Below are 14,652 nucleotides of genomic sequence, written 5' to 3' on the forward strand. Positions count from 1 at the left end.
TTGAGTGATGTGTTCAAAGTGTGCTGGAATAAACTTGAATGAGCATTAGTTATAAAACACTTAGGCTCTCTCAGATTGCACATGGTATTTCTCTTAGATTGCAGCATCAAATTCTGTAATTTAGGAAAAAATGATCTTGAGCCTTTCCTTCTGAAAGCATAAGGCATTGTCTAACTTGGATTACCTACTGTTATGTATCTCTATAGGAAAATAATATCTAGAAACTGGAAAATTACTAGAGTGAGTAGTATTTGATATTCTAATTCAAGTTCTACTGTTTATTTCTGACCTTCATTAATGCCCAAGTTAAAAATTAACAGTTACAAAGATACTGCTTATTACCTGTACCCCTCTTGAGACAATAGCCTATGTGGCCTCTGTCTCTGTGACTGTCTTCTCCATTGCATGATCACACCTGCCATCAGAGCAATGACAGTCTCTGTTGAGGATAACATAGACCTAGTAGTTCCTCTTTCAAGTGTATTTTATATTAACAAATTATGATATGTGTATTCTCCTTTGTAACTATTTCTAGATGTAATAGAAAAGATACAACTTACAGCAAAATTTAAAGAAATGAAACCCATTAATAGAATGTACCCCTTATAATTAGACTTTTCTATTTGCTCTTATCAACCGAAATATATTCTGGTGTTCTTTCCCTTCAAAATATATATTATATTACTAAAAAACAAACAAATATATATATATATGTATGTATATGTATGTATGTATATACATACATACATATATATACATATTTATACATTTAGAAGTCAATATGTATTTATGTTTTTTTCCAGAGCTTCTAAAGTGCTATGAAACCTCTGCAAATTTAAGCCCTTCAAACAATTGCATGTGAAAGCTTGCTGCTTCTCTCATTCCATAACTCCCTAAATTAAATAGCCTAAAGTTAGTTATTTACCCTGATTTCTCAAGCTAGGACCTTTTCTGATCTGTGCCCAGGCCTCTTGTACCTCCAGTAAAGCTTCGCTGTAATTCCTTTGCCAGGTAGAGCAGAAAATCCTCTCCATATTAAGCCTCATTGCTCAAATGGACAAAAGAGCCAAAGAATACACTGTAATGCATCTCTTTTTCCCCCAATCATATGCTGTAAGCCACTTACCCTTAAAACCCTCCAAACGCCTCTTTCTCGCTAATAAATGGTTCTTTAGCAGTGCTACTTTGCTTCAATAAAATTAAGGCTTGCATAGAATTAGAGCTCTGGCAGATCTGCTTTTAGCAGCGAATTCTTAAAAGAGATTGTTTCCCATATTTCCTTCCAAAATCTTTTATACCTTTGAATATAATAATAAAAAAAATCAGTAAAGGTCTGATATAGGAAGCCCTCAGAGAAAATGAGTTCATTATTATACATCATTGTGAATTGTATGATCACTCAATAATATAAGAATTTTCAGATTATGAGACATCGGAGTAAATGCTTGGTGTCACATTCTGCACAGGTTTTGGCTAGCAGTGGAAGACCTGAAGAAAAGGCCTATTAGAGAAGTCCCCTCCCGCGTCCAGGAAATATGGCAAGAATTTCTGGCTCCGGGAGCCCCCAGCGCCATTAACTTGGATTCTAAGAGCTATGACAAAACCACACAGAATGTGAAGGAGCCTGGACGATACACATTCGAAGATGCTCAGGTTGGTACAGGTGTGGGGCTTCACGTTATGTTAATATGTGCTCCTGAGCAGTTGGCAGTTGAGATACTTTTTCTTTTTTTTTCACTTAAATTGGCAGCTATGTCTAATATTCCAGGTTAGATAACTGTATGTAAAATAACTCTAATTGACCTAGAAGAGAACAGAGACACTTCTTTAGAGTGACCTGTTTTTAAAGCCTGAGGATGTTTTGTAAATTTGTATATTTTTACATGAAAATTTGTTAAAGGGGAATATATGAAATATTTGAAAACTTTTACTTCATTTTCTACTCTGTTTCTCACCCAATATGTGAGTATGCATTTTTCTAATGATGACCCCCACCACAGTAACACATACTTGAAATATTTAAGATGTCTTCCAACGTAAAGGTTCTAAGATTCTGATATTCCTAAATTATTCAATATTATGAATAGTCAGAACTAAACTAAATTAGTTTAAAGTTATGGCAAACTCAAACCAGTTTTGCCTTTGATGATAGAATTAAATACTAGATTCAGGCACTTATTCATTTTTCAAGTTTTTTTTTTTTTTAGTCTGCAAAAAAAAAGAAACTCATATTAAGATATTATCTTTCTAAGACAAATTTTTAATGTTTTCTCAAACTAGACATAATTGCCTCCTTAAGAACAATTTCAGTATCCACTTTCTCTAAAAAAAAGTGAGAGAATATTATTTCCAATGATGTGTTGAAATTGTCTTTTAAATCAGAACATGATACTTCATAATTTTTTAAACTATTTTTAGAAGAGAATATTAACTCTAGAAAGTATCTTGCTTTTTAAATAAGTGTTACTAAAATAAAATATAGAAAACGAAGAATGAGATACACAAATGTCCTTCTTTATTTTTACTCTCAATAGAAAATACATTTCTCCTTGGCTTTAGTTTAAGAAAACAAGCCACAGCGTAGAAAACTAACACAGATTGAAACAGCTACTGACTGCACATTCTCCTTGGCACCAGCGTGGTCTTCTTTGTAGAAATAATTGCATTCTGTGGAGACATATGAGAGAGAGCAGGGAAAAAATTCTGGCCACACTACTTACTTCTCTGCTTATTTATCTTTCTTTCAGTTCAAGATAAAGTATCAAACATTTTTCTAGAGCCAACAGCATGTAAAATGTTTTAAATGACCTTCCTGATGTCTTAAAAGAACATTTTGTGTTATCTCTGCCATTTAAAGATATTTTGCTTAATAGGTAGGTCTTCTATAACATGAAAAGGCGTAGTTTTCTATAGAAAACAGTACCACTTGACACTAGGCTTCTCTTTCAATTAAGCTCAAAAGTTAAAATCCAGTATTGTTTTTCTTTTTGTTTTTTGTTTTTTTTGTATGTGTGGTTTTTTTAACCCTATCTTCAGAAATATAATAGAAATTCCTTGCCATTGTTTGAGAAGAGATGCAATGTAGTGGTTAAGAAAGCAGATTCTGGAACCAAATGGTCTGGGTTCTAGTCTGAGCTCTGCTCTGTGACCTCTTGCAAATACTTCACTTCTCTGTGCCGCAGTTTCTTCATATTTAAAATGGATCTGAGAATGGCTACCAACGTTGTCGAGGTTCTGTTAGGATTAAATTAATAAATATAGGCAAGCACTTAGAAGTGTGCCTGGCATGAACTCAAGTATACTTGAGCACTTACTATGCACGGCCCCATCCTCTGCTAACCATTTATCATTCCTTTAATCCTCACAGCAACCTTATTGTATATATTAGAAAGTTAAGGCTCACAGAGATGAATAAATTGGTCTAAATTTGCACTTTGTAACTGATAAATCTTGAGCAAGATAGTATCTGAATCCAAAAAGCTTGACAGCAAAATAAGACATGGTCCGCTTTTTCAATGACAAACTCTGATACAGCTCCAACTGCACTACACTCTGTGGGAGGGAAACTTAGGATAGATATTGAGGCTCAATCCTGAATGTTTTGAAGTAGATTCAGTATCTCCAAATTATCACTGATGACATTGAAACTAGGGAAACTGAGTCATTTCTAAAAATATGTATTTTCCCCAAATAAGAAGAGATTGGAACATTCAGATATCTCAAATAGTTCAAAACTCTACTTCTAACTGCTATTTCACTAGACTAGAAAAACCAAGGAGCATTTACGATCCTTTGAGCTGCAATCGCCAGAGCAGGATCTTCCTAAATTGGGCTAACAACACTGATTTGGCTAAACACATTTTTTCTTCGACTTCTTTGTCTACCAATATTTATCATCCAAATAGAACATTGCAGACTGATTAGGATTACATTTTTAATATTTACCTAATTTGTCACTGAATGATAAAAATAAAAGCACAGAAATTGGGAGATACAGCCACTAAATATCACACAATTTATTTCGACTTGTGCTCTGGCCCAAAGTGGATATAGATGACAGTTTTCCATATAATTAGCACCAAAGAGAGATGGTTCATATGGGCAGTCTGGACCTTCTGAGTACATGTGATGCCAAAGGTATCTAGGATGATTACTCAATCTTGACCTCACATCATTCACTTTCGCCCAGAGTAATTTTAAAAAATAATAGATTTATTTATATTTTCAAGTAATCCGTATAAATCAACTACTTGATTTGAAATCACTTGATGACATTCTGTTAACCAAATTTTATTTTTTAAAGGAGTAAATATGATTTACGTTCCTTATAGCTCCTAAATCATTTTAAACATTGATTTGTGAATAAAATAATAAATTTGAGGATCTAAATGTTCTGTACAGATAAGGTATTCACATCATGAGAAATAATAAAGAAGCACCTGAACTGTTATTTCTTTTCAGGAGCACATTTACAAATTGATGAAAAGTGATTCATACCCACGTTTTATAAGATCCAGTGCCTATCAGGAGCTTCTACAGGCAAAGAAAAAGGTAATGGTTCTTTGTTACCCTTTTTGATCTATTCTCAGTTATAATTATTTGACATAGTTCCTTCCCATGGGCCCAGGGTATTGGACAAATGGTAAGTGAATACACTCCATAACCCTCCCCCAAACCTTTGCATTTTTTAAGAGCTATTTAATTTGTTTTTGTTTCTGTTTGCCGAAGCTTATTTGCTTTTTTTATCTGTTTCTGTAGATGTTCATGCTTGAAGAAGCTTTTTAGAAGCCGTTTTCATGTTTCATGTTAGTTTTCTATATGCGTAGTTCAAGGAAATCAAAATTTATAATAAAAAAAAAGGAAAAGAACAATGTCATTATGTAAAAAACTTGAAGAGAGTGTTCTTTGCCCGGTAAACTAGAATGTATGTTTTCAACTACATATCTCATAACTAAAATTACACATTTTTTAAATGAAAATTGGCAAGATGTAGTAATGTTTGCTTCTGAATATTTTTTACTTGGTAATTATCCTGAAACACTTGGTATCCCCACAATAAATTTTACACACCTAAGATGGTAGCCATGCTTATTTTGGCAGTTGCAGTGGACCACATTATTTAATTAATGTTTATAATCAAAGTCTCACTGTCAATAGCGTCTTATGTCATCAGTGTAATAGGGTATAGAAAATCTGAATATAAACATCAACATCACTCATTATTTCTTAATGTTAAAAAAAAAGTTCATAGCTTCTTGAAATTTTGATATGAAATTCTAATTGTATGTAAGTCATGATCATTATTTTAGATTAGCGGGATTTTTCACATCCATTGCACAACTTGAATAGATACTCTGTAGTCGCCTGTCCAATACTGCAGCCACTAGCCATAAGGGGTTATTTAAATTTAAATTAAATCAATTAAGACTACATAAAATTCTAGCCAAATTTTGAGTACTCCATGGTCACAGCTAAAGACTTCTAAAATATTGGACCGCATAAAATGAAATTTCCATTATTTCAGAAAGTTCTATTGGATAACAGTGCTTTATAAAGTTAATACTGTTATCAACAGAAATCTAAAACAGATTGAAAATTATGAGGAAATTCTAAAGCTATGCCTCTAGGTTTTCAAATATTTAGACTTTATAAATGTCAGCATAAAACCTTCACATATCTACTTCATTTCAGTGTAGTTTAATTTTGCTTGAAATCACATTTTATCTTCATATGAAGAGTTTTGGTGTCAAAAATAAAATCACCAATAAAAAGAGAGCTCTTGACGTAACAAAAGGCCTCCTTAGCGGCTCTCCTGCCTCGCTAGTCCCTGGGGTTTAGGCCAGGGTTTGCTGTTGTATCATTTCGTCATCCTCTCTTTTTCTGCTCTGTTTTCCTTGCTTCCTTTTTTTTTATGTTTTCTGTTTCCCTTTGCCCCCTCCCCCCACCCAACACATGTAAGTCGGGACACTCAATAGATCGCAGAACATCTTTTGAGAAATTCGCACAGAATGTGGTAAGTTTTCTTTTTTGAGGAATTACAAATGCTTAAGTCCAATTAAGAAATGTTCCCAGTTCCTAACCCCACTGCCCACCTTGAATTTGTGATATAACAGCCAAGATAGTGCCTTTATTCAAATTCAGGACTTTGTTCCTTCTTATCTTTCTGTCTCAACCCTTTCTAGGGTAGACAAAGGTGTCACATGTGAAAAACTACACGTACCAAACTAAGGTTTGGAAAGAAGTATCTATTATGATCTATAAAATGAAGAATAATTATTTCTTATATTTTTAGTTTTATTCAATGTATCCATTTCTTTATTAAAGATAGTGCATGTGTTTCTGTGCTCTTTTCCTTAGCTCTTTCTACAGTTTAAAAGATTAAGAACAATGAGGGGGTCTGTGCTTTCTCCTTCTGCAGGGAGAAAGTGACCTAATGAATGGTGGTTGGTGACAAGATGTGCCCCACCAAAGACCCAGTGCTATGCTTCTCTTATTCTTTATTTTTCAGGAAGGTGTTGAAAATTATTGCATAAATCATTTGCGAAACCAGTTGATTTTCTACTACTGTTTTCTTAGTATCTTGCCATGTGTTTTGGTGATATATTTGTTTGTGGGGTTTTTTCTTTTTTTATTTTCTTTGTATCGTGCCAGTGCCTTTAAAACGTTCTGACATTGTGTAAGCTCAAACTAAAGCCTTCACACATTTATTTTTATAGGGCAGAAACATCCCTATTTTCCCATGCCATAAAAACTGTACACCAACACTGAGGGCCAGCACTAACCTGTTATGAAAAGAGGTAGAAAAATCTTGGTTTATACTCAAGTTTGTCTGCATCGTCTGTTGAGTTGTGTGGTTAGTTCCATGCTGCTGCTGTTGCTGCTGCTGCTGCTGCTGGGGTGTGAGAGTGTGTGTGTGTGTGTGTGTGTGTGTGTGTGTGTGTGTGTGTGTGCACGCGCACGCACGTGCGTGCTGTGGCTTTTGCTGTGATGGCTAGTTAAATGGAGTTGTGTGTGTAGAAATCTAAGCAAACTGGATTCAAAAAAGATATGGTGTTTGCTTTTAGTTTCCTTCAAAGATCTTTGTGGTGGGGTTCATCGGTTCTACTTGTGAATCGTCAGTTGTGCCTGTGCCTGGAGTATTTGAAAGACTTTAAAAAGCAGTGTATACTTTGAACATTCAATGTGATTGCACAAATTAAAGGGCTGGAAAATGCAGGACTCCAGGAATTAATCACACTATGAACTTCACAAAATTTTGGCTGGCCTTATTGGAATCTCTGACCTTTAATATAAAATTTTCCTAAAGATGCCTCATAAGATGCCTCATATCTTTCATGGGAAGATAAGAACAATGTAAAAGAAATGCCTCAAGATTTTGCTGTAGAAAGTTGCACAGTGCTCTGTGTATTGTTTAAAAATTGTTTCAAATTCATCCTTTTCTGACATAATGCTGTCAGAATATTGTTCTTGAGATTAAAAAAGAAATTTCTGTGACATGATTAGAAATAATAATGCAATATAAGTAGATGGAAAGGGGAAACAAAATGGCTGTCTTTCCTCCAACACCATCCCCAATTCTGACCAACTTTCTCAACTCTTAAAATAGCACCACATTTGTATGTTTGTTTTGTTTTGTTTCTTAGATTCCACATATAAGTCAAATTATATGGTATTTGTCTTTCTCTGTCTGACTTATTATACTTAGCATAATACCTCCTAGGTCCACTCATGTTTCACAAATGACAAATTTTATTCTTTCTTATTGCTGAATTATATATACATATATAATTATTTCTTACAATTACAAACATCTTCTTTATCCATTCACCTATCAGTGGACACCTAGGTTGCTTCCATAACTTGGCTATTGTAAATAATGCTGCAATGAACATGGGGTGCATATGTCTTTTCAAATTAATGTTCTCATTTTCAGAGATGTGAGAAAGGGTAGGTATAAAAGGAGAAAGGAATAAGAGGTACAAATTTCCAGTTATAAAATAAGTAAGTTACTGGGATATAATGTATGGCACAGGGAATACAATGAATTATAATAACTTTGTATGATGACAGATGGTTACTAACTTATTGTGGTGATCGCATTGTAAGGTGTACAAATGTAGAATCACTATGTTGTCCACTTGAAATTAATATACCATTATATTTCAATTATACTTTAATTGTAAAAAATAGCACCACATTGTTACACACTGCAAACTTTAAGAAAGGATCAATAAGAAACAAAGGAAAAAGAACTTTAATCATCTATACCTTCAAATCGAAATTTACATGTCAAGTGCCAACTATATTCCCAACATCATGCTATGTCTTGGAAACATGGAAATGGTAGAGACCTTAATTTCTAAGGTATCTAATAGTAGAATCAAAATGTTATGATATACTGGAGAACGATAAACTATTTCTACTTGGTATTAGGGTGGCAAGGGAGCATGAGTAATATGAGAATTCCCAGAGGAAATTACATTTAACTGGATAAATAGGATTTCACTAGGCCAAAAAGGGCTACCATCCTTTTAGGGAGAAGGAGAAATGGCTGGAATTACTGAAGGAAGAGAAGTTGAGTAACGTGATACACACACACATATATATACACAACATGCTAATTTTCAGATAACCTTCAGACACTATTGTTTGCGTTTAATTCTTTTCCATCCAAAAAAATTAAAAGTAATCATTTTTATTGAAATTTTGTTTTGGTAGTAATCTAAAGAAATAAAGTAAGGAAATTAGAAAGGCTCTCTGATTTTCTCAGTAGGTTACAAGTGATTGCGTTTATTAGTCATGAGAAGTAAATTTCTATCCTGAAAATTATTTGTATACAAAAATAAAAATTAATATACTATATGCATCATTAAATCTTATGGTAGTTAGCTTCTATTAAAGTTCCCTTTAACTTCTATTCTCATTTCTTTTTTATTTCCTCTTGGTTCAGTGATCCTAAATGTTATGATTAATTTCAGGGCCAGCAGTTGTGTTAAGCATCTTAAATACTTATGTAATAAATTTTATAGGATACCTTTATAAGATCGATAAAATAATTTAACACAAGATAATAAATGAGTAATTTTATTATAATCAGTAATTTTATTAAAATCAGTAATTTTATTACAATGGAAAAAAGATGGAGTTTAAATAAACATTTTAAAGGAGTCCCATGTGCGGGTTGTTCTAGTAAATACAAGGAGACTACAAGATAGACAGTATCCAAGAAAGAAATGAAATAGGGAAAACATAGGTAAACAAATACATGAACTACAAAAGGAACTGGGAAAAATGAGATGATAATACTAATAACGTGCATTTATTGAGTATTTGCCGTGACCAGGCCCTGCACTAGTCACTTTATATTACCTATTTTAATTTAATCTAACCCTGCAAATTCACTATTATTGTATTCATTATTTTACCCATTTTACAGGTCAGGAAACTGAAGGGTCAGAGGTAGTACATAATTTGCCCACAATCAAAGTTAGTTAGGGAGCTGGCCTTTACCCAAATTTATTTTGTTCAATCCCTCCCCACTGCTCATCTTGCTCCTTAATATTCTTCCAACTGGTAGAAGATAAATAAATCCTGCCACCTGATAATATATATCCTCTTCTGCGGTCTGAGTCCATTTTTAATTAGTATCTATTTGTAGAAGTTGATTTACATGCTCCAGCATATTTTTATAACCTGGCTTAAAAAAAATATTATCACTGTTTTGTTTCACACAAAAGTCAAAAATGTTTTGCTGGACAGATCTTCCCAATACCATTGGAACTTCTGTTGGTTACTGAGACTAATAAACTCTTTGTCCCGTTACAGAATAATTATAATAAAATGGCTAAAAGTTGCATAGCATTTTACAGTGTTTCAAGGACATTCTTTTTTTGTTTGTTTTGTTGTTGTTTATATACTCAACAATCTTTCACATATGAGCAAATTGAGCAATAATATCACAGTTGGTGAGTGTTAGAGCCAGGAAGGGAAACAAAGTTTTCTAACTTTAAATCCATTACTCTATATATAGATTACTCATTTTCTTTCTGTTATGCCCAATACTAGAGTGATAAGAATAACTCACACTTTTGTGTTATACCTTCACCTTGGCTCCTCATCTTCAGTGATCTCATTTTCTGTGATTTACTCTTTTATAACTTTATTTATTTATTTATTTTGCCATCAGAGAAGTCTCTTAAGGTCTTTCAAGGGTTGCTATGTTCTCTCTTACCTTTAAGTATTATTCTTATTAAGCTGACTTCATTCTCTTTTGACAAAGTTCATATGCTGTATTAATTGTAATAGTTTTTTCTTCCTCTGTCACTATCATCAAATCTGACACCATTTTTCCAACCATTAAATTATCATAGCATCTGTCTGCAACACAAAGGGAGAACAGATTGGAAATGAGAAAAACAAGGTAGGAGGATTTATCAATCACGCCTTCAATCAAAATTCATAAATCAAGTGCCAACTGTATTACTTACCTCCTCTCCTTAGTTTGTGTGAAGCGGAAATTAAATCAGTTTATATTTGGGCTAGAAAAGTAGAAATGAGAATTAGAGAATGTTGAATTCCCAAGAACTCACCTAATCTAACCTTTTTTGGAGAAAAAAATTACCCTATCTCAATAAATACAATTATCTACATAGCCTTTAAAAGAGTCGGCAGAAAAGATACACTGACCACCGTGGCTGCCCTGTTGTCTCTGCTCTGGTAGACTTATGCTAGTGTGTTGGGCTTGGAATCTTTGCTCCAGAGATGGCAACAAATTACCAGAAGTTAGGGGGACTGTGAGAGAGAGTCTCCCCAACATTTAACAAATGGACTAAGTTGGCTCTGAAATCAGTTGATGTTTTGGTTCAACTCTGTGTTTAACTCTGTAACTCATTAACACATATATTGATATTGATATTGATAAGAACAAATGCAAATATGAGTCCTATTACTTGTATGGAGTGAGAAAGATGCAATACTTAGTTCTTTTAGGACTGTTCTTTTTAGCTAAATCTAATTAAATTCTTTAAGCCCATTATGGAGTTGCTGACTGACACGCTTAATGCAGATTTTTCATAAGCAGCAAAATGTGGTAAAAACAGCCCAGGCCTGGAAGCCTGACATTTTAATATTTAGGATTGAAACCAGTCCCATGCTTTCTTGCCACATGAATTTTTAGAAATCAGTTAAATTGTTGAATCTCAGTTTCTTCATCTGCAATCTTTCTATCGAGAAATAGCTCAAATTAGCACTTTGCACAAATACATATAAATATTTAAGAAATGGAATTATACTTTAAATATGCTTTTGAAATATGCTTTATTTACTTAAATTGCATCAAAATATCTTCTAGGTCATTTTATATTCTTCTACATGACTCTACTTATTAACTACACAAAGTTCCTCTGAATGGATATACCCGTAATGTATTTTTCCAGTACTCTGTTGATGGACATTTATGTTGTTTTTTCTTCCTGCCTGCCTTCCTTCTTTCTTTTCTTCCTTCCTTCCTTCCTCCTTCCCCTTTATTTATTATCGTTAGAAGGTTTTCATGAAGATTAAAGTTGTTATCTCTGTAACAAAGTGGAAATAAAATGAATTCCTTTCTTTTTCATTGCCATTACAGATCACGTGTGATAAACATCTTTAAAGTTAAATATTAACTTTTTTCTTATATTATATTCATACACAATTTAATTGCTTCAGTACATGGAATGCAAAATTATAAAAGAAGGGGCATCTATTTTTCTCTCCAGCTTATCTTTACTTTTTCTCTAACACAAGGGAAAAATAACTTATTGTAGAAGGCAGGAATCAGACTTCGTATCTTGGTTTTCAGATACACTTGTGTTTCACATTCATCATAGGCCTCTCTTACCAATAAGTTCTCACTCTCTGAGGAAATGCAGTCACTTTCACTGTAGCCTTATTTCATTATTTCAAGACACTGTCGCAGATTCTACAGATTATTTCTCTGGTCAAGAAGTGATTGCTTAACTTGGGTTTGAATAAATGTAAAATCTAGCACAAATTATCTCCATATATCCTAACAACCACCAAAACTGTACACCGAAATCACTCTCTCCACCCAGCATAACCCTCTAATAATACAGAATTCAGCTTTGGGAACTATCGCTCCAGACCAGCAATGGAGCAATGCTAGCAGCAGGACAATGCAGGGTCAGAGCTACCCATGGGGACTCCGCAACGGCTCGTTTGGTCTGGACATTGGTCCTTAGTGTTGAGCCTCCTGGTCGAGTGCTTTAGACTCTGCTAGTTGGGCTCGTGGACACGTTAGTGTAGATAAGCTACATCGGTAAGGATCCTGAAGTACCTGAGAAGAAAATTTATAAATTCGTCACTAGGTTTATTCACCATGCAAAATTCCAATTGAGAACATCGACCCGGTGCTGCTCTAGGATCCACTTGTATGCTACATTTTTATTACTTTTATACTATTTTACTGGTTCCCATTTATCCAACAGATATTAAGTTTTGCCTATATGACAGGTTATACACTATTCCTATATGATTAAAAAGACAGCCTGCCCTTACTTTCATGTCTTTTGATATCATTTTCTTCTACAATGAAATAGAGACAAACCTTAGAGTATTCAGAAAAGTCATTTTTCTAAATTATAGGTATACTAATACAGTTACAGCATATTAAGACGTCCATGAAGTTAATGAGAGCCTCTATTTGCTTAAACATCTCTGTAATGAAGTAGATCATCTGCCTCACAGAAACATCCATCATGATATACAAGTAAATTAGCAATTGTGAGAAGGAAGGTTCCAGTTTGCATCTGAGCACTTGTGAACTCACCTTAAGGAAAACTTTGTGCATATTCTTTTCTTGTTAAGTGCTGTAGATTTTATGATTTGAGATTACAGGTATAGGTAAACTATATTAGCAAATTCTTAGAACACCTTAAGTAAATATAATTTATAAACTGGTCAATGGATTTTCTCACCATGGATATTACCAGTAAACACATAAAGTGAGTCTAGTCGAAGATGAACTATTTTCTCCTCTTTTTTTTTCTTATAGACCTGAAACTCATCTCATTTATCATTTTGTTGTTGGCACATATTGCTATCCACCTTGTTTTATTGAAATTGAAACTGCTGGTGGTGACAACTTGTCTAAGAAAGAAATTTTAGGTTCCCTGTAGCCTGATGTAAGTCAACTGGTGTGACATATGACAGACCATGTGCCCTCTTCAGTTTGAACAATGTATCTTTATTTTCCCCTAGTAGATCATTAGTTCTTAAGCTGCCATTCAAGTTCTATAATCTGTGAATTGTATAGCAGGTAGGTCAGAGAGTACCCAGGACAGCCCAGGGGCTCCTAAGGAAAGTTTCAAGGTTGCTGAGTAGTGGAAAACATCCCCCGCACTGCTACATGTGCCAGAGGCAGAAGTTTCAATGGCATTTCCCAATGTACTGTTCCAATATACCTGAGGCCTTGGGCTTATGCCAGTGGCTGTGAAACCCCAGCTACCTGTGTAGTTGGAGACCATCCCGGGGACTTTTTGTAATAAGTTTACAGCGCAATAGTACCCATGTATCTATCCAAGAACCGTGGATTCTTTTATTCAACAACAACAGCAAACAAACAAACAAACAAACAAACAGAAAACACAAGTTATCAAGCACTGCTGTGGGTCAGGTACTTTGCTTTCTATCTGAGACTACAGAGATAATGAGACATAGCCACTACTCTTAGGTAGTTTATAGTTTATAAGAGGATAGATATGAACAGAAATAAATAATTTGGAGATGCCACTAACTTATGCACCTAAGTTGATTCATTCTTCTCATGAAAGTTAACTGTTTAACTAATAGAACTAGCTTTCTACTAGCTTACTCGTGTAAATTGTAATGGTGCTTCTTAGGCAAGTGGAAGAGCTGAGACCTAAGCAAGAGCCCTGCCTACTGATAGCTGGGGCAGCCAGCCCTGAAGAGGTAGCGAATAAAGGTGGAACCAGAAAGAGGGATGGGGCACTTGACACACTTAGTTGTTTTCCAGATAAGGACTGCCATGGAAGTTTCCAGTTAAAGGAGCTTAATACAGAAAACGGTAATCAGGAAGATAGCTAGTGTTCTGGATTTACGCGATGAGCCTGGGCCACCTTCATCTATGCAGAAGACAAGGGTGGAGAGCGAGTTAAGAGAACCTAGAGATAGGAGGATATGTTTGCAGAATCAGCAGCTACCATATCAATTCACATTTGATGATAACAACTAGAACTTTTGGCCATGAAATAGAGGAAGTGAAGGAGGAAGAGTAAGACTTTTAGCACTAATAAATGTACATGTAGGCTAGAACATTTTTGAGCCAACTTTACTGAGTTTATAGTAGAAAAATAAAGTTCAAATGATCCTAATTAGAAATCGTAAGTTATATAATATTTAATACATCATTTTACATTATTGCTTTGATTTTATTTGAAGATATGTGAACTTGAAGTATTACTCAAATATAATTTAAGTCTTATATTAAGGTGCAAATCATAGTTGATAAAACAAGTTGTGGAAAGTTTGTGCTTGCTTATGTACTTAGCATTCCAATGTTTGACAAGTACTTGCAAATAGTTAACTCTTTTGAACATTTCAATTTTATTTTACTTATTTTATATTAGTTTCAGGTAT

General features: G+C 34.2%; 1 protein-coding gene across 6 annotated transcripts in view; it reads left to right on the forward strand.

Moving 5' to 3' along the window:
* RGS7 (regulator of G protein signaling 7) overlaps positions 1–14,652 on the forward strand; it is a 525,681-nt gene that overhangs the window by 502,468 nt on the left and 8,561 nt on the right. For 3 of the 6 annotated variants that reach the window (XM_025041211.1, XM_006924123.1, XM_006924125.1), the window contains 3 exons: positions 1,467–1,653; positions 4,462–4,551; positions 6,717–6,797. In XM_025041211.1, the coding sequence (XP_024896979.1) occupies positions 1,467–1,653; positions 4,462–4,551; positions 6,717–6,791 (352 nt within the window). In that variant the 3' untranslated portion in view covers positions 6,792–6,797. Of the gene's footprint in view, positions 1–1,466; positions 1,654–4,461; positions 4,552–5,959; positions 6,014–6,716; positions 6,798–14,652 lie in introns of all 6 variants that reach the window. The other 3 variants (XM_025041212.1, XM_006924124.1, XM_006924122.1) reach the window with 2 other exon arrangements.

This window comes from Pteropus alecto, unplaced genomic scaffold (assembly GCF_000325575.1).
Source record: "Pteropus alecto unplaced genomic scaffold, ASM32557v1 scaffold279, whole genome shotgun sequence".
In the NCBI taxonomy this organism is placed as follows: Eukaryota; Metazoa; Chordata; class Mammalia; order Chiroptera; family Pteropodidae; genus Pteropus; species Pteropus alecto.